General features: G+C 40.1%; 1 protein-coding gene and 1 long non-coding RNA gene across 18 annotated transcripts in view; one reads left to right on the top strand and one right to left on the bottom strand.

The window, feature by feature from the left end:
- LOC115337292 overlaps positions 1–6,402 on the top strand; it is a 47,393-nt gene extending 40,991 nt beyond the window's left edge. For all 6 annotated transcript variants that reach the window (XR_003922078.2, XR_003922080.2, XR_003922076.2 and 3 more), the window contains one exon: positions 3,967–6,402. This is a non-coding gene — a long non-coding RNA (uncharacterized LOC115337292). The remainder of the gene's footprint in view (positions 1–3,966) is intronic.
- The window catches only part of ANKRD55 (ankyrin repeat domain 55), a 59,063-nt gene that overhangs the window by 21,864 nt on the left and 10,650 nt on the right, over positions 1–26,549 (bottom strand). For 9 of the 12 annotated variants that reach the window (XM_030005474.1, XM_041120616.1, XM_030005477.1 and 6 more), the window contains exons 4-9: positions 25,861–25,970; positions 22,387–22,447; positions 18,691–18,819; positions 7,407–7,591; positions 5,522–5,689; positions 3,392–4,056 (exon numbers count right to left, since the gene is read on the bottom strand). In XM_030005474.1, the coding sequence (XP_029861334.1) occupies positions 3,392–4,056; positions 5,522–5,689; positions 7,407–7,591; positions 18,691–18,819; positions 22,387–22,447; positions 25,861–25,970 (1,318 nt within the window). The remainder of the gene's footprint in view (positions 1–3,391; positions 4,057–5,521; positions 5,690–7,406; positions 7,592–18,690; positions 18,820–22,386; positions 22,448–25,860; positions 25,971–26,549) is intronic. The other 3 variants (XM_030005472.1, XM_030005476.1, XM_030005482.1) reach the window with 3 other exon arrangements.

Raw genomic sequence — 26,549 nt, 5'->3', positions numbered from 1 at the left:
AAGAAGTGATTCCTGTTGGACTATACCATACTGCTTATGCCAACATAAGCTTAATAACAGCCTATTTTTTACATTACCTGTTCAAGCAAATAGAAGTACTGGGCTGCTGTAATACAACATGTAATAACGTATCACCTCAGACCTGGAAGGTTAGTAATCTAAGAGATGAGTGGGTGACAGAAGGAGGCTCCAGCTGGTTAGGGAGTGCTAAGGGCTGCCTTACATTTGAGACAGGCTTCCTTTTACTCATATCACTTGGAATTTCTCTACTTACACCATTTTCCCTGTGGAAAGTAGATGGCAGTACATTTTGCAAAAAGAGATGATTGCAAAGCTCATAAATACAAAATGCTTCAGATTGTCGATGCCAGCTCAGCACTGTGGCTGGCAAGCACTCTTGCAATATTGACAGTAAGTTTTGGTATAGCCTATCTTTGTTCTCCCCAGTGGAGGGCAAGACAAAGTAGTTATTCCGAGAGAAACCAGTGGCATGATAGTAAGGTAAGTCTCATTGCTACCCACAGCAAACTCTCCTCTTTGTATAACTTCTAAGGCTCAGTTAGTAAATTGACTCATCTTTCATTTCCAGGAGCACAGAAAACAGAACAAAAAAACCTCCAAAAATCCCCATCTATGTGCCAGCTGCCTTAGTAGCAGTGAATGCAAAAATTAGCTCTGACTTTAACAAAAGGCATGGTCATGCAAGACAATCAACACTGTGTGTCAGCTGAGAAAATAATTTTCAAATTGAGTTCCCCTAGGTTATTGATACCCATAATCCTGCCCTGGATATTCAGTGATTAGGAAATTACATGTAGCCCCCACCGTCATGACTTGAGAAATGGAGTATTAACACTTCAGTGTCCTTCAAAGACCAGATGCTGTTTTTTCCCACAGCTAGGCCTTGTGCAGAAAAAAACCAACGAGGAAGTATCTTTCCTCAGAGACAGCTGCCTGCACAGTGCCGCCGGCTGGGCTGGAGCCAGCCTTACTTCGCTTCTGATCCCTGTAAGTCCTGCAGGCACAGTGCACTGGAGACCTGGAAGACCTGGAGCTCATACAGTAAATGCAGTTCTAATTCATAGCAAGTCAGGTGGCTTTAATTCCAGGGGCAGACAGATCTAAACCACACACATAGGCATGAAGAGGGATAAGCAGATCTTTTTATCGTGAAGAAGTGTTAGACAGTATCTGGGTTGTGCAACGTATTCCTGTCAGACACTCTCTGCCTCCTTACAAGCTTTTAATTCACATGCTTCAATGGAAGTCCTTTTTGCCAGCTACAGGAATCTTTTTATTGTTGGAAAGGGCAAGTTTTGTTAAAGGGAGCTGGTACACAGAGAACTGGGCTTGAAGCAGACTCAGGCTTTTTTTTCTCTGAGGGAGGTAATAAACTATCAGAGATAAAATGACTTACTCTTCCTTTGGACATGCAAAGACAGCTCCCATTGTAACTATTAGAAGATTTCCCATAATTGATATGATTTTGTCCTCATTCATGCATGCAGACTGCTGGTGCTATACTGAATCTCTGTGGAGATCATGGAGCCCTGAATGGATGCCCAGGGTCTGTCCTGATTCAGCTGGTTGCAGCTTTTTGTCATAGGATGTTCATAGAAAACCACCTGTCCTTCTGTGCAGAGCAAACAAGAATTTAACCATACAGTATTCTACAGTCTTAAGAAAAATCTATAATCACATTTTAAATAACATGGTAGTTACTTCCATATCAAATGTATTCATAGTCTAGCTAATTCCACCAAGAAATATTTCCCCATAGTTGTCCTCAGGCTTGGTTTATGCAGTTTGGGTTCATTCCTTCTACTACTGTCAACATGAATGAACTCAGATATCTCAGCCTCACTGTTTCCTATTATATTTAGGTTGTAAAGAAGCCCTGCAGGTTTTCTTGTCTTCCACATGTGAGCTGAACCTTGCAAACTTCAGTGTGGAAAGAGTCATGCTGGAGCAATCCTTGCTAGCCACGTGGAGTTTGGGGTTTGTATGGTTGAGTGAATAGCTGAAGGGTGCACAGTAAAAAAGCAGTGACACCTATAGATCAGGTCTATCAGGCTTTCAGGAATGTGGCCTGATGTTCAGGAAGTGGAACTTTTTGAATAGCTCCATTTTGCCCTGAAAAACTATTTCCAGCCTTTATTTGCACAACTTAGAATGACCTGTCATTCTGAAATTGCCATCTCTACTCTCATTATTAGAGATGTGAACAAAGATTTGCTATTTTATAGATCCCTTCGCTTAGGAGTCAGTACAGTTTGCACTATTGTGCAGGCTTAGATAGTTACCTGACCTAACTGAGGGTTCTTCTCGGACAGGGTTTCTGTTCACTCCTCTTTCCACTGGATGATAATGGCTCATGTCTGTTGGGGTGGAGGTAGATTAACTTGTTGTGTAATGTTTACTCCTCGTAAAGCTGTACTGTTAAGTTTGGGGATTGCTTTTGCTTGCTTCATTTTCAGTTGGATATTACAGTGGTTGGAAGGCATGCTAGATGTGTTTTACTTTGGCATGGAGCTAATCCCAAAGGAGATGAAGTTGGAGACACTGATATGTTGAAGTAAACTCCAGTATGCAGGCCAGCCAGCCAGATTCATTTAAACATGGATGTGAGTCAAACAAAGTACTCAATCCCAAATCCTGCCAAACCCTCATTTTGAGTTTACTTCAGAATTCTGATGCTCTGCTTCATTACTGTTGCATTAGAGTTTCCAAACCACAACATAAAAGCATTTACTCTGACTCTATAAATTTAGCAACCTGAATTCAGCTTTGGAGAAACCATAAGAACAGCACATTAGACCAAAGAGCTGGCATTCAGGGTGGGAGGAGTCGGAAGGGCTGACACTACAGCCTGGAGTTGGAATTTGTCTGTAAGGGGAAAGAGGCATAGTGCAGAGCCGTCCAGCATGGCACGTGTGGACTTGCCTGGTTGGATCCAGAAGCAGCTCTCAGCACAGTTAGAGATTTGAGTGCAGTACTGTTCCCTTGCACATCTAGTTCTAGGACAAAATGTGGACACAAGGCAGCAGGCATGGCAGTGGGTGTTAACATACAATTCACAAAGCACATATATAATCTGGAGGCACTTACCTTGCTCAGGTACCTTACATGCTTCCTGACTACCTGCATTTTTGCTTGCTTATCAGACCTACTTAAATCTCTTATTTCCCACACCTAAGCACCTTGCTTCAGCTGTCAGCTGATGTCCTATCAATATGCTATCTGCGATTACTACTATATACAAGGATAAGAAGCTGAAAAAGATACTAAAGAAATAGAACTGTCATGGGTCAGTTTTACCTATTTTTTCAGCCTCAGCTTGCCACATCAGTAGAGATTATAGGATTTGGGAGATAGAGAAGAAATAAATTACCTGATGGAGAACTGGGAAGTGAGGGAAGGCGGGGAGGGCACAAAAGCACATGGTGAGATCTATCAGAGTTTAAGCCATTTATCAGTTTGTCTGAAGGAGTCCGATTACAGACTTTGTAGGAGAGTGGTTGGTTAGAGTCTGCGTTCCAGGGATCATCCAACAAAGCCTGGCAGCTGCTTCTGTGGTCCAGCAAGTTGTGTTCACTCCTACTCTTTTGAGACTTGTGTGCAAAATGGTGGGTGCTGGTGCTGGAGGAGAAGCTTGAAGTTGTGCTCTGGGAAGCAGTTAGGAAGGAATTGCCTGCAGTGACTGGGGGGAGGCTCTGGGTTCTGACGGGCAGAAGTCCCTGACACTCTGGTTGCTTCTTTTCTGGTATAAGGTACTTTGTGTCTGTGCTCCTTCTTTTAAAGTCAGTGGTGGTCACACACTCATCTGGAATGTCTCTGCAATTTGTGTCCATAATGCAGTCAAAAGTGGTGATGATGTCATCTACTTCTGAGGTCTCTTCTGTAGGATATCGGTCTCTGCTTCTCTCCTTCTGACTAGTTTTCTGATCATCTTTCTTCTTTTTGCAGGAGAAGATGTGGTTCAGCATACTGAATCGTCCTTCTTTCTTTAGGAATCTGTTGTTCTGGGAGGAAAACTGATGAACTGGCTCAGATCTACTGGAAGTACAAATCAAAATGTGATGTCATTATTGCCAAATTATGAAAAAAATACTGCCTGTGAAATATGAATGTGAAATACTGCACAGAAAATGGGGTATATACTGTTCAGATACATTTGCAGGGGTGGTTCAAGGAGGCAGAAAATTAGGACTCCAAATTTGTAATTAACAAAGACTGAAAATGATACTGTGTTACTTCACTCTTTGTTATGGAGTTCATTGCGTTATACTCATCTTAATGTAGGCTCAGTGCAGCTACCAGGAAAAACCCCAAACTGTTCAGGCTTCAGCATCTACCAGCTGCAAAATCATTATTCTTAATGGTGAGGCAAGATCCAATAACAACAACAACAACAACATCATCATCATCCTGGGATCTTTCAAACCAAATGGTCTTTGTATTACGTCATATTTGGAAAATGGTATTTCCAACAGCACAGTCATTGCTGACATTGTAACGAAGGCACTAGTTCACCATTCCTACCCTTCCTTTGCCTTTCACTTTTCCTTTCCCCTTCCCCTTCCCCCTTCCCCTTCCCTTGCTTTCCCTTGCCTTGCCTTGCCTGTACTAAAGAGGCCCAGCACACTTTCAGAAGATCTATCAAGATAATTACCTACAGTGGTGTTGCTGTAGTGGTTTTTAGATGAGATTTTGGCTAATCAACATTTCAGACCTACTCCGACAGGCAGAGCACAGGAGGAAGAGGAGGAGGAGGAGAGGTAATGTTACCCATGTCTCACAATTTGTAACACAGGAAATAATACTAACTGCTGACTGGAAAGGAGGGGAAAGCACAAAGAAATGTGATGATAAATGTCTTTGTAAGTGCATGCTCATTTACCACAGTTGAAGAACTGAAATTAAATGACAGCTGCTGAAACATGAGAAATACAAAGAGAGAGGAAGACCATAAGCAATGGTAAAAGGATTATACTTTTTAACATAAAAAACCTCAGAATAAGAAGAGACAATCCAGGCAGAGAACAAACGAAGGCTAGGAAAACACTCCCAAACTCCTACCCTGAGGATTGAAACTTGAAATTTATTTTATTATCTGTCTGGCAAAGACGCCTTTGTGTTCAGTCTACCCCTCTGTCGGATTACATGAACACACAGCTAGTGCATAGAGATTTCAAAAAAGTGGAAGGCATATATCTGTGGGCTGAAATTACTCCATAAAATAAACTTTCTGCATGAAGGTGACTGAGCAAGAGCTATACTTACATCATCTTGGTTCAGAATCCTCTGCTGATCGACAGACTAGCACTGTAACCGCAGTGATGAGTCTTCGGTAGATGACTAATTCTAACATTGCTATTTTGGTGGAAAACTTGAACTGAGTATTGCATATGAATTGAGGAGACATCACCCAGGGCTCAAAGCCTTCAGTAGCATACAAAAAGCAATAACTTTTTTTCTAGTCAGTGGCAACATGTGAGCAAGAAGTGAACTTCTGCTTTACCTGCTCTCCTGAGACAGCAGCTTGATGCATGCTGTGTGCCCACAGTACACTGCATATGTCAGAGGAGTGTTTTCATTGATGTCTCGAGGGCTGCTGTCTATCCCCAGTTCTAGCAGTGTCTGCACACAGTCAGCTTTCCCTGCTGCTGCAGCCCAGTGCAAAGGCGTCCTACAGAAAAGGGGGAGTATCATTAAAATAGATGAATAAATTTACTATCAAAACTATTAATGACATAATAGGTGTGCTCCTATGCTACTCGTCCAGATTCATGACATCAGTTTTAGGGAATTCTCCAGCAACTTATCCCACATTGATGTAGCTGCCAGTGGCAGTAATAAGGCCATAGAGTGGCATCTATGTGCATCTATTTAACTGTAGAGAAAGTAGATACAGGGCTGCAGAGTGCCTATACATGCTATATAATAGCATCTCTTCTGCTGCTGGAGTTGCAGACAGGGAGGAGTGCCTGAAGTTTTCAGAGCAGAATTTGAAAAAAATATTTCTAGTGTCCACTGCATAGGGACAAGCTCTTCTCATCTTTACACCAAACACAATTAGCAATGATTGGCTCAGGGCTCTCCATGAAGGTAGTAGGAGAAGAAGCCTCCCCCAGATGAATGAGAAGGACTGGACGCATCTACCAGACTGTCATCACCCCTCTGCCAGTTTCTCCATTCTTTGATGGGCACAGACTGGAGCAGATATAATTGTTTTGAATCTGTGTAGGAGAATCAGATTTTCTGCTTGGCAGAAGATTTGCGTCTTGTCTTTGGAAACTTTTGTCCAGTAGTTTCCAAATGGTAAGATTTTGTTTTTGTGAAAAATCTGAAAGCCCAGAAAACACCATAAGAAAACTGTGCAAGAATAAAGAACAAAATTGACTTTTCTCTGCCTGTTTCTTTGCAATCCCAGGGATTTCGAACAGGTGCAGTCAGAAACACAATAGAATGGAAATGTACTGTGTGTTTATAGTGAACAGCTTATCTTTTCCCCCCTTCAAGTATAATACCTTCTATGGAAATATCTGAGAATGTGTAATAGGAGGTTGTGTCTTATTGAGCTCTTAAGTGTAGTTAAACTCCTCCCTTTGCTCTTCTTTCCATAGAAACACAGCTTTCTCAACTACATATTACTGCTGTTTAGAAACTTCTCCACAACCCTGTTGGTTTTATTTCTGTTCCATTTTATTGCACTTTTCCATGAAGAATGCTATTATTTTAAGTATGTGAAGGCCCACGCCAAGAAAATCTTGGCTTTTGCTCAACTGAGCTGGATAATCAATGTGAGCAGCCGGTTGGTTCCGTTTGAATTAAATTTATGAGCAAAGTTCCAAGGGAGGTAGGTGTGGGGTGAAAAAGAGGAAAGAAGATCACTCTTCTGCACTTAAGATATAGGGATTTCATCCTGGAAGAAATGAAATGCCTTGTCAGAATGGAAGATGAAGGTCCCCTGGTCCTATAGGAATACTGTGTTAGCATCTTAAATGCAACAAGGGAACATTGCCATTTCTTAAATACAAATAGCAGCAGGATCCCAGCTTCAGGTTGTAGGATCTTGCTCTATTGTTTTGAAAGGAATGTTCAATTTTGATTGAAAGAAGTTAAGTCAGGTGGTGACAAAGTCCTTTCACACATAATCTTATCATTTCCTACCAGAAACACAAAAGTTAAATAACATTCCTACTAGTCAGTTATTATACTAGATATGATACACGTGAGCTGGACTGCTTTGCAGTGTTTCTGAGCAAGCATGGTTCTCTGTAAGTGCAGTTCATTAACTAGGCCATGGCCTGTGAAACAGGAAACATGATTATAGAGTAAACAGAGCTAGTCTCAGGTTAATAGAAAGGAAGCAGCAATTTCAGTTTCAGAGTTTCCATGGTTACCTGTCATCCACATCAAGGGCCTGCAGGTTGCACTCTGGGACTTTAGCCAGCTCACTGATAATATCACTGTAGCCTGCAGCAGCAGCAATGTGCATACATGTTTTGCCATTCTCATCATCGTAGTTTATTATTGATGGTCCCTGGTAGTGGTCCAGAATGATGGAACACAGAATCCTGTTGCCACTCTGGGAGGAAGTTCAGAGAAGAAAAACATTTTACAATGGAGCTCACACCAAACTGCATTTTCTCTGCTAGAGAAGGCTAAATACAATAATGGTATTTTGTTTTGTGTGTACCAGACTCCCCAGGTATGAAAGCCAAAAGCTTCCAATCTCCTGCTGGGAATTGGGTTTGCTTTATGAATTTCCTAGAACACTTTGAACACTGGAAAAATAATAAATAATGTACCATTACAAATATCTCCAAAAGTTACAGAGTGTAAATTACTCAACAGTCTTCTCAGAAATAACTTGGGGTTTTTGCTGTTTTGCTAAGCCAGAGTCCAGAAAGATATGAGCCTATATTTTCTCATAGAAATTTAGGGTTGGAAAGGACCTCAAAAGACCAACCCACTTCTGTAAGCCTGTCCAAGTACACCTAGAAAAGCCATGTCAAATATTTGCTCAAGTGGTTCTGGATGACTTTCTTAGCTAGTTTGCTCTAGTGCTTCAGTATCTTAATAGAAGGTTGACATTGTTCTCTAACCTGCAAACAAAACTGAACATTTTATATCCAAACTTGGTAGAAATAGAGAAAAAGAATTCATGATTTCTTAATAACAACATAGAAACACAAGGCTAGGAAGGTCTTTCTAGATCATCAAATTCAATCCCTGCAATCACTTGCAGCTATGTTACATCATCCCTTTCATAAACTTACTCTGTCCATTAAAAGCAATTAGGTTTTTTGTCCCCATTACTCCCAAAGGAAGGCAGTTCAAGAACTTGTTTGCTTTAATGATTAGTATCTCTAATTTGTATTCATACTTATGGCTGATTTATGTCCCTTTGTTTCTGTGCCAGCATTATTATTTAGATTAAATACTTCTTTCTTCTAACTGGTTTTTGTTCTTCAGATGTATTTATAGGCAATCATCATATCCCTTCTGAGCTGTTCTCTTGCTGCTCTAATCAATCAAGGTCTTTTAAGTTTTCCTTGTAAAATAGGCTTTCTATTTCTCTCATCAACATACTAACCCTTCTCCTTTTGTGTTTTAGTTGTGTATCCTTGGAGATACACTTATTAAAATTGTACCTAGTCATACACAGACATTTTTGCCAGGTCTTTGTACAGTGACACTAGATCTTCCCTATTTGTGTTAGAAATACTGCTTTTGGTATGTCACAGAACAGCGTTTGCCTTATTCACAGCTGTGTCTCATTAGAAGCTCCTAGTTATTTTGGAATAACCCTTTTCGCCTCAGTACTTATCTTCTATAGTCGTTTCCAAACATAGAGTTTCCAGTTTCTGGGAGGACCTTCTGTTGTTAGCACCCAAGTGCATGACTTAAATGTTTTATCCTATTCAATTTTGTCCCATTTGTATTACTCTAGACTTGAAGGTGATCCAGCTTCCCCTGTATGATACCCCCATTCTTTTCTGTTAATGTCTTCCAGTTTTTGTTATTGCCAGATTTCGTCAGAAAGCCCCTGTGTTCTGTGCCAAGTTATGAAAATACTAAGCAAGATTGATTTCAACCCTTATCCTTGAAAGTAATTTCCTTACAGCCTCTATTCAACATTTAATTACTACTCTTCACTTCTTGAATTTGAGATACAACTTCTTTTGCTTCTCCTTACTTTTGCCTATTATTTTGTAAGATGTCTACTTATTCTGAATATATCTTTTAAAGATGGATGGTCATCCGTTATATCTCAAGCCTCTTCTAAACACTTTTTTTCTCTGCTCTTGGGATACAGATTCCTGCTACATTTTGCACCATTGACAGGATACATTGCAGGTCCCTGGAACCTGCTGGTCCCAGAGCTTCTCAGTCCAGCTGAGAATTCCCTTAATTTACCAAATGTGTCCCTCTGAAATCAGGAATTTTGTTTTGTATGTACTTTGTTTACTCACCTGTTTAGAGTCTACTCATGATCATGCCATCCAAGCTTATTTTCTATGACCAGGCATTTTATAATGTCCTCATTAACCATGTTAAAATTGTTAGTAATTTATAGTTGTCTGAATAGCTAATGAAAAAAAGAGTGTTGATCTTCATATTCAGCAATACCGAGGTCCTGTGAATAATGGTTGGTTTTATTCTCCAGACCCTATGCCAAACATCGATGTCCTCCGTACTGGCATAATTCTCCGCTATATTTTTTGGTCACTAGCATCAGAGAAATTTAGTCACATCAGGGCTCACTGAATCTGGAAGTCTATTTTATACTTCTAGTACTACCACAATGAACGTCTATTTATTACCATCCTTCTCCAAGTCAGTTTTGATACAAAAAATTATTAATGTACAGTATCTTACTATTTCTGTATTCGTGTTCTAGTGATGCTACTATTCCTCTAATTTTATACTGTCTTGCTAAGTCCCATTTTCACATCATGCACCTACAGTTTCAGTCCCTCAATGTTCTTGCACAACTCTTAGCATTTGCATAAGAAATTTCCCACTGTTCTTACTGGCATTTTATACATTTGCAGACTGTCCTGTCTCCCACCAATCTTCCATTTTCTAGACTAAACAAACCATTTCAACCTCTCTTCGTGGGTCAAGTTTTTCAACCCACTTATCATACTTAGTGCTTGCTTTTGGCCTCTTTCCAGTGTGTCTACAGCTTCCTTCAACCATGGCACCCCAGACAACATAAATTATCCAGCTGAGGCTTCTCTCCTGACATTGAAAATGACATTGCTACTTCCTGTAGCCCACATGTATCACACTTCTGTTAATATGTCCCAGAATGTTTGTTTTGTATCAACACCATAATTTAAACTCCCACTCGCTTTGTAATCCACTAGTCTACCAGTGTACTACTCCTCATTTTGTGCAAACTGCTTTAATTTTTCACAGTTCTGTATAGAGTGCTATTTTATTAATCTCAGTTCATTCCTACAATTTATCAAAATAGTTTTGAATTTCATCTTGACCCATGAAGTGCTTGGTGTCCCTCTCTCTAATTTGGTTCTAGCTGTGGGTTATATATGTGTTCTATATTTTGTCACCTCATTATGGAACAAATAAAAACATTCTTATGATAAATCACTGGTTGGACTGTCTGTGAGATGTCCACCTCCAAAGATTATTTGAACTGTCCTGAATGTGGCTGATGATAGAGAATATATGATGTGTAATATAAGTCCCTGGACTGACTTTGATTGCATTACTCCTTATTCTTCCCCACTGGGACATCCTATCTTTGGACTGAATTCTGGGTCCATTATAGCAGGTTGTGCTTATACAAATTGTTCTGTTGACATCATTCAGTGTGATTAAAATTGCATGTACTGCTCAAACCAGAAAGGGACAAAGAACTGGACTTTTTATGATTGCTCTATTCACCACCTGCTTAACAAGCTTTCTGTGCCACTTTATTTTATTGGCACTTTTCCAGTATTTCTCTGTTTTACTACATGGTATTAAACTGATTAATTGACATTCAAACATACTATATTCAGTAGGTTCTTATCTGAGGAAGGAATAACTGCTTTGAAGATGGCTATGAAATTTCTGTCCTAACAATTCAATCAAATTGTTAATTACATCTTCTAAATAAGCAAAGGGTATTTCTTAATATTTTGAACCTTCTGCTGAAAGATATCTCTGGCCAACTGCTCTGTGGCTTTCCAGCTCTCTCTTCTTAGGAATGCCTTCTTAACTTTACATTCATGTTGGCTTATTTAAGTCGCACACAAAATTCTCCTAAAACGCTTACACTGCCCTTATTCTTAGATTGATAGCTTTGAGCTGAGGTCACCAAAAATGTAGTCTTCCTGTGGTAAATGAACCACAGTACTATTGTTAGACCAGGATGTTCAGTGGTAAATTTACCATAGGAAAATTACATGGTTTTGTAACCTTACTGTATGTATCCCTAAATTTCATTTTCCCTTTTTGTATTCAATTTTTTTTCAGCAACATTCTCAGAGATTATTAGTTATTTCTGCTATGTGTTTCAATATAATTCTGCTGGGGTCCCCCCACAGTTTTCTTTATACTTTTGTCCCATCTCACACCTCTATCTGCTTGCATCCATTATTCATTCACCTCAGTGAACTTTTCTTTCTTTGACCACTCATCTAAATTAAACTTACTTCATGAAGAAGAAATGTCCTCAAGCCTCGATCCAGGAGCCCTTGCAAGGCAAACTCTCATTGTGCTTTATACAAGTTTTTTGTCTGAGATTTGTGTCATCTCCAGACAGCGGCAAACAACAAATTCACTAACGGGGTTGTTAGCTCTCACTTTCAGTTTATTACAACTCCATTTTCTTTAGGTTGGTTAATAAAAAGCCAGCCTTCTGATAGTTGCATCTCTCAGTGCTTTCAAAATAAGAAAATAATTCTTCAGGAAGTATCCATCGAATCACGTACCATGAGGAGAATCCCGCAAGTTTGGGACACTTTTCTGGTTTTGACACTTTTTTTACCTATGTCTACTCGATTTACTGTTACTACAGCCATTGTTCTTATACTTCAGCCCTTGTATGTCTGACTGATATGCAGAATGATAATTTTACTTCAAAGTTTATTGACACTTAAGTAATATTCTACCATAACATTGCATTTTATTCTGCCAGGTCTTCAGTCGCACATACTACAATGTTTTCCTTGTTCACTGCACAATATAGAGGGTTAATTTTTTCCCCTTGTCAGAATACTCTAGTGAACTAGGTATTTCAATGTCAGAGAAGAATCTTGTGAAGGGAGTCTGCTAAGCTGGCTTGTGGCTACCAGTAATGTAGAGGTGGGAGGGGGAGAGGGACAAGCTATGGACGACTTCTTAACTGTTTTCAGGAAACCCTGACAAAGTATTTTTCTTCCAAGTGAATGCCTCTGGAGATTATGTGGTTGGGTTGTATTAGTTCTCCTATATTTTCTGTCTCTTTGTATTAATGTGCAGTATAAAGCCTTCCTATATCTATGGCCAGCTTTGCTGGATGGAAATTCCCCACTAGCAGCTCTTGGTGTTGCTTCTTATCATTAGAGTTGCACTTCAGGGCTGTCTGTGTTTCCTCTTCCTCTGCATTCCCTCCTCTTTCAATTCCCCACCTGTGAATCCAAAGCTTTGGCCTTCTCTTTGATGTCCTTCTGCTCTGACCCTGAATAGCTTGACATTTTAACCATTATTTCACTCCTTTCTGCAGCAACAAGCAAATACTATTCCCATTGCAGCACTCTGGGAGGTGACTTTTACTTTTATAAAGGAGCACCATAAATTACTATAGATTAAATAAAATCTGCATTAGTACTTCTGGCTTCCTCATGGAAACCATCTTTGTGTATCATTGGGTGCTGTTTCGGTTTTACGTTACAGAATGCTGGCTGGTCTCCCAACCCTTTTATCTTTCCTCTTATCCTTCACAAACAGACACACATAGCATATTATAATATGAAATTGACTGTAACAACAACAGGGCCATTGAAAAAAAAAAAAAGCATAGATCTTTTTCTCGTTTGCACACACAGGAGCTTTCTCCCATTGTTAAGGACTTCCAGCATCCCCCCTCTGTATCCCAGATGAGGGAAGGCTGAGGAATGGAAGCACATTCACTCTACCTCCACTGCTGCCATGCCCTGGCTGCCAGATCGCTGTGTTGGCAGTGGAGAACCAGCAAAAATTCAGAGCACCCTGTGGTTTCTCTGCCCTCAGGGGACAGAGACAACTGGGCCCTGTGCTGGGGAAAGGAACAATCTGTAATACAATCCCTCTTCAGCTTTCCTCCTGCCAGGGAAACTTTGCCAGAAGTTGCCTGGATGCAGCCCAGGCACTTCACAGGGTGTGTTTCTGATGGCAAACCAATATAAATTAACAACAACTCTACTGAGGCTGCTGTAGTTACATTGGTGAGATGCAGCCATCTCAGAGAGAAGCTCATTTGTCTTCTAACCCTGGAGAAGCCTCAGACATGCACTGACACAGTGTCTCTTGCAGATTCAGAGCGACCCAGCTTGGCTTGACTTTGTGGTGCTCTTGGAAAGAGAACGTGTTGTTGTTGTACAGGATACTTTGTCCTGTGGTCCTTAGAGCACTGCTGCCTCTGATACAACTAGGGGACACACTGTTTTTAAAATATTTAGCCTCTCAGCAGCCTTAGTGGGTGTTGGAAAAAGCTACCAAATGACAAAGGCAGTCATGGAGGCATACCTCTACGGCTATCATATGTCCCTGCCTGTCTTACCCTCTCTTTGCTCAAAAAACTGCATGAAATGCTGGCAAAGTCTCTCTGAGAATTTATTTTTGCTTGGAGTCTGCTATAAGTGTGTATGATTTACTGTGTAAATGACTATGGCTATGACTAAAATGACTTGGCAGCTTTCCCCTGCTAGTATATTGTTGTGAGGACTGATTTCTCTGGATGAGCTGTTTATGTGCTTTGAAAAAGAGGTCATCTTTTATTCCACAGTAGAATAAGGATTTATTCCTTACTACTACCGGACAAATGGAAACATTTGTCTTCCAGTCAGGCATAGGAGATCAGGACATTTATAGATATGCAAAAAGTGTGATGCATGTACATTACTCATGTTCTGGCGTCCACTTGAGGAGTTACACATAGACTGTGTGCTGGGAAGAGGTCTGGCAATTATCCTGTACTCACCTACAGGTTTTGCCCAAGACAAATTCCTACTAAGCTTAGTGGGAGTTCTGCAATTGATTTTCTTGGAAATTTGATTGGTGTGAGTAATTACATTGTTAACAGCATATTTATACTTGAAGGACTTACTGGTTAACAGTCAATTATTTCAGGTAAAGGTAGTTTTTTCTGATGATCTGCTTGTACTGATGAGTTTGTGTATCAATACTGCTGTACTGTGTACAAGTCACAAAAGGGGCTTTGGCTTATGAACTGACATAAATGAAAGTGGAGAAATAGGTTACATCTATATAAAAAAACTAAGTAGCACTAGGGAACATACATGAGCATCAGAACTCAGTTGTCTGTACTGTAAAATTTTTAAAATCCTGTGCCATAAAATTTTTAAAAACCTCCCTGGCATAGTTTTGGCTTGGGTCGGTTAACACTTTCCGCACCAGTTCCTGGACATAGTTCAGGAGCTAGCATGGGCCACAGACCATTCTCAATAAGTGGTCTGCATACAATCATCCTGTTTTAGAGAATAAGAGAATTTAGCAGTAGGGACACAGGCTGTCCTGTGATAGTTGGCCTTGGTGCCAGTGCCAAGACTCAAGCACATTCAATTTGCTATTGCAGACATTGTCACAAATGTTTAGGGCACTTTTTGGAAAAAACTTCTGATGGTATTGGAGGAAGTTTATTTCTTACTCAAAACTATTTGCAAACTTTCTTCCTCCTTGTTTTGCAACTTGGTGGCTCACTCTGTAAAGCCCTGCTGCTATGCAACATTCCAGCCTCCATGAGCAACAGCTGTACCTTTGCTGGAATAAGAATATTTACACAGGAAAGGGATTTCTTAAGGCTATGCTTTAAAAATGCAGATTGAATCTGTTTTTCATTTGTTTGCTAACAGTCAAAATAGTCTTTAAAGCTTAGTGACATAAAAAAAGAAATCACTACTCTCTCTTTCTAGCTATCTGTAGAAAACTGGATGAATCAAGGAGCAAACAAGTACAATTCTGCATGAAACCAACCAGACTGTGAACCATGCCTAACAAATACACCTCTTCTGGCCTAATCCAACAGCAAAAATGTCTGCCATGGAGAAACACCCGCTAAGTTTTAAGAAGTCTTTGGAAGTCTCTCTGAAATTTTCCACCACAGGCAGCCCACAGAAAAAAGATGGGGTGCTGGGCAGAGAGAAGGAGCGCAGTGATCCCTGGGGAGACACCCTGGCCCTGAGCCACCGCTGCCTTCCCTGGCTCTTTCCTCTGCACTGGCTGGGTGGCCAGGCCAGCTGTGTCCTCAAGATGCCCTGCAGCAACAGAGAGATTCGTTCCTACAAATCCTGAAATTTAAGTGTGCTCTCACCTTCCAAGTAATTACAGAGAGGCTGCCATGCTTGCTCAGCCAAACACAAATGAATAATTGCTATGCTTTGCTTTTACAATGTGTTTAAGATATACAGGTATTTCGCTCTGCTCTCAGGAAACAGGGGAATGAAATAATTGCATTGTTGCTATGGAGCAAATATGCAGGCTTGTAATTTTTTAAAACTTTGCACTCTGAATCAACCTATAAAAAAACTATATGTGCAGCACCACATGGCAGAATATTATTTTTAATGGCTTCTTTTTTGTTGCCTTCTTTTTATCCCTGGAGGTTGCATTTCTTCACTTTAGAAAGAGATCTTTGTTTGATTGTTTGTTTACTCTTTAAATGAAAGCTGATATTTTTACATAGTCATATGACTTTGGCAGCCAGCGTTTTGAGAAAGAGACAAAGAAACTTCTGGTAAAAATCATGACAACTGGCAAGGCAATCCAGGAAGACTCTGAATCTTCCCAGGCTATTTCCAAAGTGCTACTAATACTATTATGATATGGTAGTATGCAGTATGATAGTGTATACTGTATAGTATATACTATATTTTACTAGGATTTCAATGACATCATTATCTAGAATTGTTAGAACAGCTTTACACTGTTCCAGTATCAGTTAATAGTTTTTTGTTACAAAGGTGTGTTTCATTTTCATTACAGCAGTTATTGCTGGCTGCAATGAATAGAGAGAAATACCTCCTGGGACACTTCTAATATAGCCCTATCTGCACCAGCTCTTTAAAATATTGCATGTGTAAAAAAATTGACAGGAGATATTCTCACTTCAAACAAGAATGATCTGTGTTTTTGACACCGATGTAACTCATTTGCACTGAAGGCGTGAACTTGAGCAGCAGGAGGTTTGAGCAGACCTTGGCGTGGGCAAAGTCTGTTTAGTTACACGGCTGGGACTCCACAGCCACCGTTTGTCTGATAGGAGACCATGCAGTAATTGAAACAGCCGGCGTGGAACAATTATTTCATACGAAACATGTCTGAGAATTTGGTTTCAAATGGCAGGCAAATGGTTCAAATGGTTTTTATGTGGTCCCACTCTGTGTTTCACCCCAGCATGCACAAACTGCCTCTTTCCTGCAACTTCTGAAACAAGTTTCTGTGCAGTGCCTGGTCTTTCCCTTGCTGCATTTTTAAAAAATGAAATTAAACACAGGGCCCTATTCAGCTGAAAACAACCCGTGCAACTGGTACTGCCTGAGCTCTGTGAGTCTCTTGTTCCCTGAAGATATTAATACAATTCTTAAAGGAAAAATATCACCTTTCCAGCAGCCACAGTGGAGGCTATTAGCTGTAACGATAATCCCACACAGCAGAGCTGTTGTTCTGCTCTCTGTCATAGCAGAGAAAGTCATGCCTGTCCACGGTATCTGTTTCTCCTGGGCCTAACAGGGCATCAGAGAGCACTGGCTGAAAGTATTTTTTCTTGTCCAAGCTTGAATAAGAGAAATATTAACAGACCTATTCCATGGTGTGGTATTTCAACTACACCTTCTGGACCTAGAATATGGAGAAGTATGTGGATGGAAGAAGCCATTTGTAAGGCTTCATAGCAGGAATCTCTCAAAATGAAAAAAGGGTGTTCATCCTGCACGTTTCCTCTGTTTTCTGGGAGCAGCTTAAAGGGAGAAAAAAGAGGGATTTGTGATTTGCCTCCACCTGAGGGCAAGTGGGTTTTGTGCAGTTTTAATTTCTCCCTTTCTCAAGAGTTATTCTGCATGTTTGTTAGAGAAAGGTGGAGGTGGGCGTTAACGGTGAATTAAATAATAAAATTTACAAAATACAGAACCAGGGAAAGATTAAGGTATGAGAGAAACTGAGGGTCCTGATATGAAGGGGATTCCCTTTTGTCTTTCTGTTTGGGAGACAGCTTGCTCCCAGAGATACGATCCAGACCACTGCCTAGCCTGCAGGAGCTTCCATCAGTTTCAGAGACTTCCCACTGGAAGCAGCCTGCATTGGAGTAAGCCTGATGAAAATGCACAACAGGTTTTTGAGTAGATACCTTTACTCTTCTAAGGCAAAATAGCAAGGGATGCAGCCCAATTTCTGTCTGATTAGGATTAAAGAAGAACAAAACTAGTGTTGAAATAATACCAGTTGCAGAGGCAAAAATATACCTCTACTTCAGAAAAATAAAAGTTGAGCCTATTGTACATGAACCATCTGTGGGAGGTTGTGGTTGAAGGAAACAGATTATTGGTTCTCAATGTCCTTACTCATTTACAAATATAGTATGTGGCACTTCAGAGCTTTTGAATTTCTTTGTTGACACATTTTTTAAGATGACTGAACTTAGACCAAAAGGTGAGGATGCAAATATTTAGTCATTGTAGGAAAATGTTACTGGATTTTTGTGCAAGTTCTATTTCTGCTTATCTGGTGTGCAGGTGTTTTGAACATTGATACCGGAACTTGCTATGGCAAGTGAGCAAGTAAAAACATATTTATATAACTTCATCTGGGAAGTTTTCTGCAGTAAAGTTTCGGCATAACTTAGTAAATTATGCTATATGGTAGACTACTAACTACCAATTATAATACACTGTTTAATGCCACATTAAACCTGTGTGTTTTAATTCTCTAATGGTGGCCTGAGTAATTTTTAGTGATTTGACACTTTTTTTTTTGCATAGGAGATAGGAACATACAGCTCAACAGGAAACGTGTTTGGGTCCTTGTCTTCCTTATTCTCCAGAGAAGGAGGGCCTCAACTCTTCAGCTAATTATTCCAGAACCATAGTAGTTTAAATATGTTTTAGCTTATGTTTACATTATTTTATTCCAAGAGGCCTTTGGCAAGACTAAGCTGCTGATGTCTGCAACCCTGATTTAGTGAAAAAATTTAAGCATGAGTTCAACATGAAGCACACACATAGTGCCAGTGAGATAAATGATAACCTTGTTTAGGGCAAGAGTGCTGAGCCTGTGTTAAGTATGCCTTCCTCTCCAAAAACGATGTTAGATCCTTGATCCATGCCCACTAGCAAAATGCTGGGGCTGTTAGTGGGCATTCCTAGCATCCATTTTCCTCACTTCACAGCCAAAATAATTGCTTTTGGAGTATTTAGGACACTACAACAGCCAGCTCAGCTCAAGCAACTGCCTGGTGAAACAGTGGCCGTGGCTCACCTGTACTGCCCAGTGCAGAGCTGTTTTGAAGTCTTTGTCCACCAGAGTCGGGTCTGCTCCCTTGTGCAGCAGAGTCTGGGTGTGCTGGGGCCTGTTGTGGAAAGCAGCCCAGTGGAGCGAAGTCATTCCCTGAAATCCACAAACCCGGAGAGCAAATAATCATCACTCACAGGAGCACCTTTCAAGCCTCTCTAGATAAGCTAGACAGTTCTGAAACCGTTCGGGACTGACGGACTCTTCCCTCTCCCTCTTGTTTTGGAATAATTAGTAACAACTTCTAAATTAGTGGAGTCATAAGGGGGAACCGAGCAATTAGCTTTTTGGAGTTATTACAGAAAATGGATACAAATGCAAATGCTTCTTTGGTATGTGACTATAGCCTGTTACAAATAATGCATGGTCAGGACCACGCCAGCTGGGGGATGGTTCCTCACTGCTCAGTTTGGATGCTGTGGGAAAAGCCTGTTTTGGACTGGTGCTTTGACATGACACAGTGTGATGTTTATTTTAGGTCTTATCTTTGATCCAAAATAAATATTATAAGCTAGTATTCTAGCTGGCCCTAATCACCAAGCAAAGGAACTGGCCCAGTGATGTCAACAAAAAAGTCATAATATAAACATCTTATGTTTACTGTTTAGGGAGAAAACAAAGCAAATGGTAAGCTATTGACCTGCATTTTCATTCCATCTTAGCTGTGTTCAGCCAGTCTTGGTAGATCAGAGAATTCATGGCCTGTATTTGCAGCTTCATCAGCATTGTTATACACACCTATATTTTACTCTACATCCATAACATTAGAGATTTTCTGTATGAAGTTATTCAGAAGTTACTCATTTTAAGTTTCTTAAAAATTGGTAGTGGTGTTCAGATGGGGTAATATTTTACTTTAGGCAGGCATTGTTTACTGTCTCTTATCAGGGGAAATGCATTTCAAGGGTCTTGCCTGGTTTCCAAAATGATAAAAAGCAAAAAATATAGAGTGGAAAAGAAATTAAAACTTGACATAGAACCCCATAAAGCCAATTGGCAACAACTCAGGTGAAGTGTGAGCTATAAAACATTGATGCGGACAGCTTATCAGTGCCTTAATAGTGGAAGTTGTTAGCAGTGATTTTCTAACTGAAAGCTTGAATGCTCTAACAATTTCTCTCACTCATCAGACATCTTTAAGGCTTTTCAAGTCCCCATATGGCTTAAGTGTAGGAGATGACAAAATACAGCAGTTGAACAAGAGCAGTTTTGTTTTTAGTTAGGGTTTGCAAAGCTTAATCATGGGGGTTTTGGTTTTGTAAAACCAAAAATGAGGGTAAAATCCTGCCCTAACTGAAATTAATGGGAGCTGTGCTATTGACGTCATTGGACCAAGGTTTTGACACAAGGGACTTAGCACTGTTGATGGACACTAAGTATCTTTGAGTGCTGTGAAGTGAGGCTTCCGTGAAGTGATTTGCAGCTGGGAAATGGGTCCTCACCCCTAGTTCTGGAGAGACAGAAAAATCACTGAAAGAGGAGAAGCTACAGTGTACCAGGCCAGTTTTCTGTCATCTGCTTTCAGTCTGTTGATATGGACAAAAAATCCTTGAAAAATCAACTTTCTCTCTGTTTCTACTGTAGCAACCAGCAGAGTCAGCTGTAACATAAGAGTGTGAGAACTGTGGGTAGGGATCAAAGACCTCTCCAGTACAAGGACACAGCTCAGAGAGATGGTAGCAGATGCTTAGGGAGAAAATTTAAGAAACAAGGCTTGATAAACAGTAACCTAACATTTCATAATCAGTCTAAAGACTTCCTATGACATCCAGACCTCCACAGGGTAATGATGCATTTTCTGAAAAAGTAATTATCTTCATTTTCTTTAAAACTGCTGCCTGATAATTTCTGTAGGTGTCCCCATCATTTTAGATGTAAAAACCAGTTAATAGAATTCTCATCTTCTCCATGCAATTTATGATGCCATGGACTTATCTTACATCATCCCTCTGACACAGTTGCCAAGAAAGTCCTATTGTAGTTAGTTTGTTCTAGTTGCTAGCCTGCCCATGAAAGGAAGCTACTCTGTAACTATTACCATCTTTGTAGTCCTTTTCTGTTCCTTTTCTTGTATATCCTTTTTCAGATTACTCTTGCAGCCGACATGATGCGGATGTATCAAGGATTAAGACAGAGCATAATACTGCTTCCTGTTTTGTTCTCTATTTCCTTTCTAATAATTTGTACATTCCACGTGTCCTTTCGGAGCACCCAGCTGAGCAAAGAGCATTGAGCTGGTTGTAGTGGCAGCTCACACATGTGGGCCTGCTGCAGCAGGCAATGGCTGTCAAGCCCGCACCCATCTGATTTATGCATGGTGATACCAGCCTTGAGTGGCATCTGTAGATAGACTACTGTTTCTGAGAGGAAGCATGAGAGTGATATCAGAACTGTCAAAGATGAAGATCCAGCAGAATATAAAATTAAAGGTGAGACAGCCAAACCATTGTGCATTTATAAAAAATAAAGAGTAATAGGGGACATAAAAGGAGAAAAAAACCCAAGAAATGGCTGTGGGAAATAGAGCGTGACATTTGTTTTGCCCAGATTTGAGGCTTTTTCAGGGAATGTTTCTTCACATTGTCATCTCACAGGGTTCATAAGTAAACCCACAGAAAGCCACAGTTGTGGAAACTATGAAACCTCCAGATGTATTTCTTACTGTTTATGTGTTCATGCATTCATTGGGTTGTTTTTCTCAAGTGTAAGATGGGAAAACTGAAGTGTTTTACTTATGCCAAGGGAACAGCTCTATTAGCTGCAATCATTTGTGAGGATCCACTTTTTTCAGAAGACATGAATATTCAGGGCTTAGTACTGACACTTGAACAAATATCTTCTCAGTGCCAAATGACAGCAAGCTGGACTAAAAGTTCCAGATTGCAAGTAGCAATGCATTACAGCTTGAAATTATGATCCATGGTTCCATGCAATTCATTAGCAACATAATTCTACACCAAGACAAAGCATATGTCTGGTTTAGTTTGTTGTGAGCAGGGTCTGCAAACTATCCAGTGGATAGGGAATGTTCATGGGAAGAGGGAAAACTAACAACCCTGTGGTGATTCTGGCACCGTGGAGAAGAGATGCATCCTTGAACAATTATTAGAGTGAAGAGAAACATATCAAAAGACATCCAGAGTCCCTCTTGTGTCAGGCTTCTCTATTTGGAGAAGAACACATTTGGGAAGTTAACACTCTCCTGTGTACACTATATATATACAGGGCTTAATTCTTTAAGAATCAGAGGATAGCATAAATTTTTGTAGCTCCATGGCTGTTCTGTGTAATACCAGCTTTCCGACATTTTTCCTGAGAATTGTACTTTAATAATGGGATGATTGGTAAAGGTGAGGATTTAGTCCAATGTCTAACTTCAGAAGAATCAAAAGCAATTAATGTCTTGGCAAGTGAGTGAAGAGACTGATTCAAGGTACCTTATAGCTGGCAGTTTATGGAAAAGGTTTATTAGCCTGAAGGTGCATCATGTATACTAGGAAAAATGAGGTAATGCTTTGCAGAGTTCAGCAAAAGCATTATAGAAATTTTTGACTAGTGCATAGTCTCATGATAAAATTGATAGTACAGTGGACTCTTTCTGAACAGCATGACTTGTATGCCCCCAGAGCCTGGGACTTTGACTTGTAGCACAAGCTCACTCACCTCATTGTCCTGATGATTAATTTCACTAAGATTTGACTGCTGCAGAAGCACATTCAGAAGCCTGCGGAAGCAATGACATAATCAGTGTGCTGTACTCCTGACTAAACCTGAAAAATTGACATTTTTTGAGAAACAAAACATGCAATTTCAAGAAAAATCAGTATTAGTGATGGGCACAGGTCAGAATCTTAGGTCTAAACTTTGTCATCCTAGAAAAACAAATAGGACTTTATCACTTACTGTAACAACAGAAGTTTAGTGCTGGGAATGAAAAGTAGATCCACTAGGAAGAATTCTTGTGCTGATAGCTAGGCTAGAATCAGAGTGTGTAATACTATATGTGTGTGCAGTTTTTGGTAGCTTAGTGATTCGTTGTCATCCTATTTTATAAAGTTTTAAACAAACAGAAATGCAAATGACCAGTTTCTAAAAGGATTTTTCACTCTCCTTAACTCTTGGATTAATGTGATGTTGTGTACATATTTGCGTGTGTGTGTATGCATGCATACTACATATTTATACACACACAAACCGACAGTATTTTACAAGGCCTTACAGTGGATCTGCGGGGATAGGGCCATTGCTATCTTATAAAATATAGTCATGCATTGGTTCACATTTTATAGAATATCAGACTACAAACACTCCCCTCTGGTGGAGGGAACAGTTACAGTAAAATAGTTACATGCAATATTATTCAAGTGCAATAATATTTTTAACACTGCATGGATTTTTCTTTTCTTTTCCTTCTGGTATCCTATGAAGATGTTCTGAAATCACTATAGGTTTGGCAAAGATGGTTGCATTTTTCAGTAGGATGCTAAGTTTTTGGATCATGTACATGGACGGATCATGGAAATGAAAAGGACCACCCTGTCACAGGCTGTAACAAAGCCAAATAGTACAGATCCTAACATGGATGTACAGTTCTTATGATTCTAGCAAAAGGAAAGATATATACTTAGTGTATCTCTAGATAAGGTCATAATGCAAATTTGCAGCTCATCTGAAGGTGTGAATTTGCTAGAAACCTTCAAAACATGGACATTTTAAAGACATGCTGTTTTGCAAGGAAATGAAAAGATGATGAAGTGTCAAGGAGGGAACTCTGATAAATGTACAAATAATGCAGAAATAAATGTATACAACCACACATTGATTCCCATGCATAGGAGACTGAATGAAAATCTGCTGCTTTTCATCAGAACAATCTTCAACAACTTTCAGTATGTTTTCTGGATTGAACTATGCTCAGGTGTGTGGATCACATCAAGTTGAGAAAGTTGCATGACAATCCCTGCCCCCCAGTAATAAACAACTAGATAATGTAAATTATTCAAAAGAAAAACATTTACAGTTGCTTAGGGATGATTCAGGCAATTCTGCAGGTGAAAAGCCTATCTGTTGTTAACGCCATCTTCAGATGCCAGAAGTCCAAATTTATTTTTTTTCTAACTAGAATATCCCTAAAGGGTGAAGACTGGGCAGATCCTAGTGCTTTGCTGGGACTTCAAATTAATTTGTAAATGGATACAAATACTTGTAGAAAAGGGGTGTTACACCTTCTTTTCTGAATCACACAACCAATGGCATAATGGAGTCATACTATAGGAACTCTGAAAAGGATGACATTTTAGGATTGCTGTGATTAGTTTAGTAAAAATTTGTAAAAGGCAAGATATTCTGTGGTCATTTGGCATAAGGACTCAGAACCTCAGAAATTCAGTATCTGAAAACAGGTCTGGGTAAAAATGGACTAGTGAGCAGAAAGAAAATGAGATAACCATAATATGCTTGTAAAACCCATTTATCACACAGCTTTGTAACCTGATACACGGTTCTGTAGTTTAACCCCAGATATAATGTAGTTTAACCCCATATATAATCAATGAAACCAATGTATGTGAAGGAAATCTCATTCTTTGAGTGTAAAACCTCTATTAAGAACAAACTTTGGCTCACTTACTTATATCCTTAGACAATTATGGCAACATAAGTACTATCACTCAAATATGTAGATATTCAGCCGAGATTTCTCTGATATCTACTCTTAAAGGCATAGATCAGAAAGTCCATGGATTCTCTTTCCACCTTTCCTCTTAGGCTCTGCGGAATGTCCTGAAGCACATAAATCAATTATCAAACCAATACACAAATTGGCTGATCACTATCTCTGTCTTTCCGTGTGGTCCATGTGCTGCCTCCAGCACATGGGGTTGTAGCAGCGGGCTGCCAGCTTTCAAACTTGGCTGAAAAAGCATTTCATGGCTGACCACTGCATAAACCCTTTTGGCAACAGCATGGGATTCAAGAGTGACAATGACGGTGATGGAAAAGCCTCCTCCTCAGCGCTCCAGGCATGTCTTCTGGGCATGAGGCAAACCCAGTGAGAAGACAGAGGAAAAGGAATTGAGCAACTGGTAAACTCCTGTGCAGAGCAAAGGTCTGCCCGTATCCATGGAGAATGTGAAAAATGTTCAGGGAACCCTGTGTGCTGCCGGTAAAGTAGATTACTGTTCCCTTTCAAGTAGCAGCATGTGCAGTGTTGTACAAACATTGTCTTCTTTCTGTGGAGGCTTTGTTTAATGATAGTGACCCGTACTTCTGCAGAAACCTCAAACTATTCTCTCCAAGTGATGCATGAAAAGCAATGATAACGTGGAAAATGAATAAAGCTGTTCGTTAAAAAAGGCTGGAGAGTAAGATCAGCAGAAACACACAGAGGTCTGGGCTGGTCTGATATGGTGACAGCAGCAACACCATAGACTCAGTGATTAAGTTACATGAACATTTTGCATGTACTGAATGTTTCACCCATCTCTAATGTCTTCCTATCCCCCCTCCATGCATGATTTACTTAGGAGAGTTTTTTGAGTGAATTTATTCAGATGTACAAATCAAAATTTCTTAAACCTTCCTATTATCACAGGCTGGAATGAGACAAATAGGATCTTTTTAAGACTTCTTGTGAAGACGCTTTGTAGTTGTTACTCCACCTTCAGTAAAAGTAGTTAAAAATGAGCCACTCCACCAAACCTCAGCTTCCCCTTTACAGTAGGGGCTCTCAGAGAGGTTGTCGTGTGGAAAACTTTTCTCACATTTGCCCTGCTACTCGGAGAAGTCCAGAGAAGGAGCTTCTTGTAATATTTCTTCTGGGGAGGTGGCAGAAAGGTAATTTGTCAAGGGAAACCCAGGGTTTCAACCTCTATCATACAGTTTCTTTCCCCTCCTGCTGTTGTGATCTTAAACCAGGCTCCTTACCTTACTTGGCCGTGTATCTCTGTTACACAAGTGTACAATGCTTTTCCTCCTCTCCACCCCCTTTATGATAACCACTAAACAAAGCAGCATGTCATAAGTGTAACCATCACAGCTAACCTTCCTGACTTGGACTCCCCTTTGGGCTGGGTAGCCTGTGTTAGTGACTACCTGTTCAAATTTAACCAGCAAATGCCGTTGGAGCCTGGGACATACCTCACGTCAGGCTCTGCAGTAGCAGCATGTAGTGGCAACCTCCCATTTTTGTCAGGTATGTTTTGCTTAGCACCATTTCTGAGCAGGCTGACACAGCCTTCCAGCCACCCCTAAAAAAGAAATTAGAGCATGTCAAAGAGGAAAACGAAATGCATCGGGCCAGATCTTTGCTTGGTGGTTCTGGCATCTGTGTGTGACTGTAGCTGTTTCTGCCAGCAGAGGAACTGATCTTTGTTTCCCCAGTGGAGGTCTCTCAGCACTGAGAGTGGTTCCCCTTTGGAGTCTGAGTCTCAGACTAGCTCGGTCATTCATTTCTGTGATAAGGTGTTTTCTTTACACAGCATTTTGGTTTTTCTGCAGCTGTGGCAAGTACCTACTGAGTAAACAGTGATAAAAAACCTGCTAATTCCTGTATCGCTAGCAAATGCTACACATATTCCTGCACGTGGATTTAATTATGCTAGGTTAAAGCAAGAACATGAGTGCTTAATCTCATTTCCTTTATGAAATTTTAGCAGGGATGGCAAATCAATAGTAAAAAGCCTTAGAGTGTGGTCTTACAAACATTGCTGCGGAAGTTTGAATTAGTGGCAATGTTAGACTGAAAACAGCACCAAAACACATGGGATGGATCAGTTCTTGGACTAAAACCTTCTATTGATCACCTCAACAAAAAAGCAAATAAACAA

This window comes from Aquila chrysaetos, chromosome Z (assembly GCF_900496995.4).
Source record: "Aquila chrysaetos chrysaetos chromosome Z, bAquChr1.4, whole genome shotgun sequence".
Taxonomy (NCBI): domain Eukaryota; kingdom Metazoa; phylum Chordata; class Aves; order Accipitriformes; family Accipitridae; genus Aquila; species Aquila chrysaetos.
This window is presented reverse-complemented; position numbering and strand designations above follow the sequence as displayed.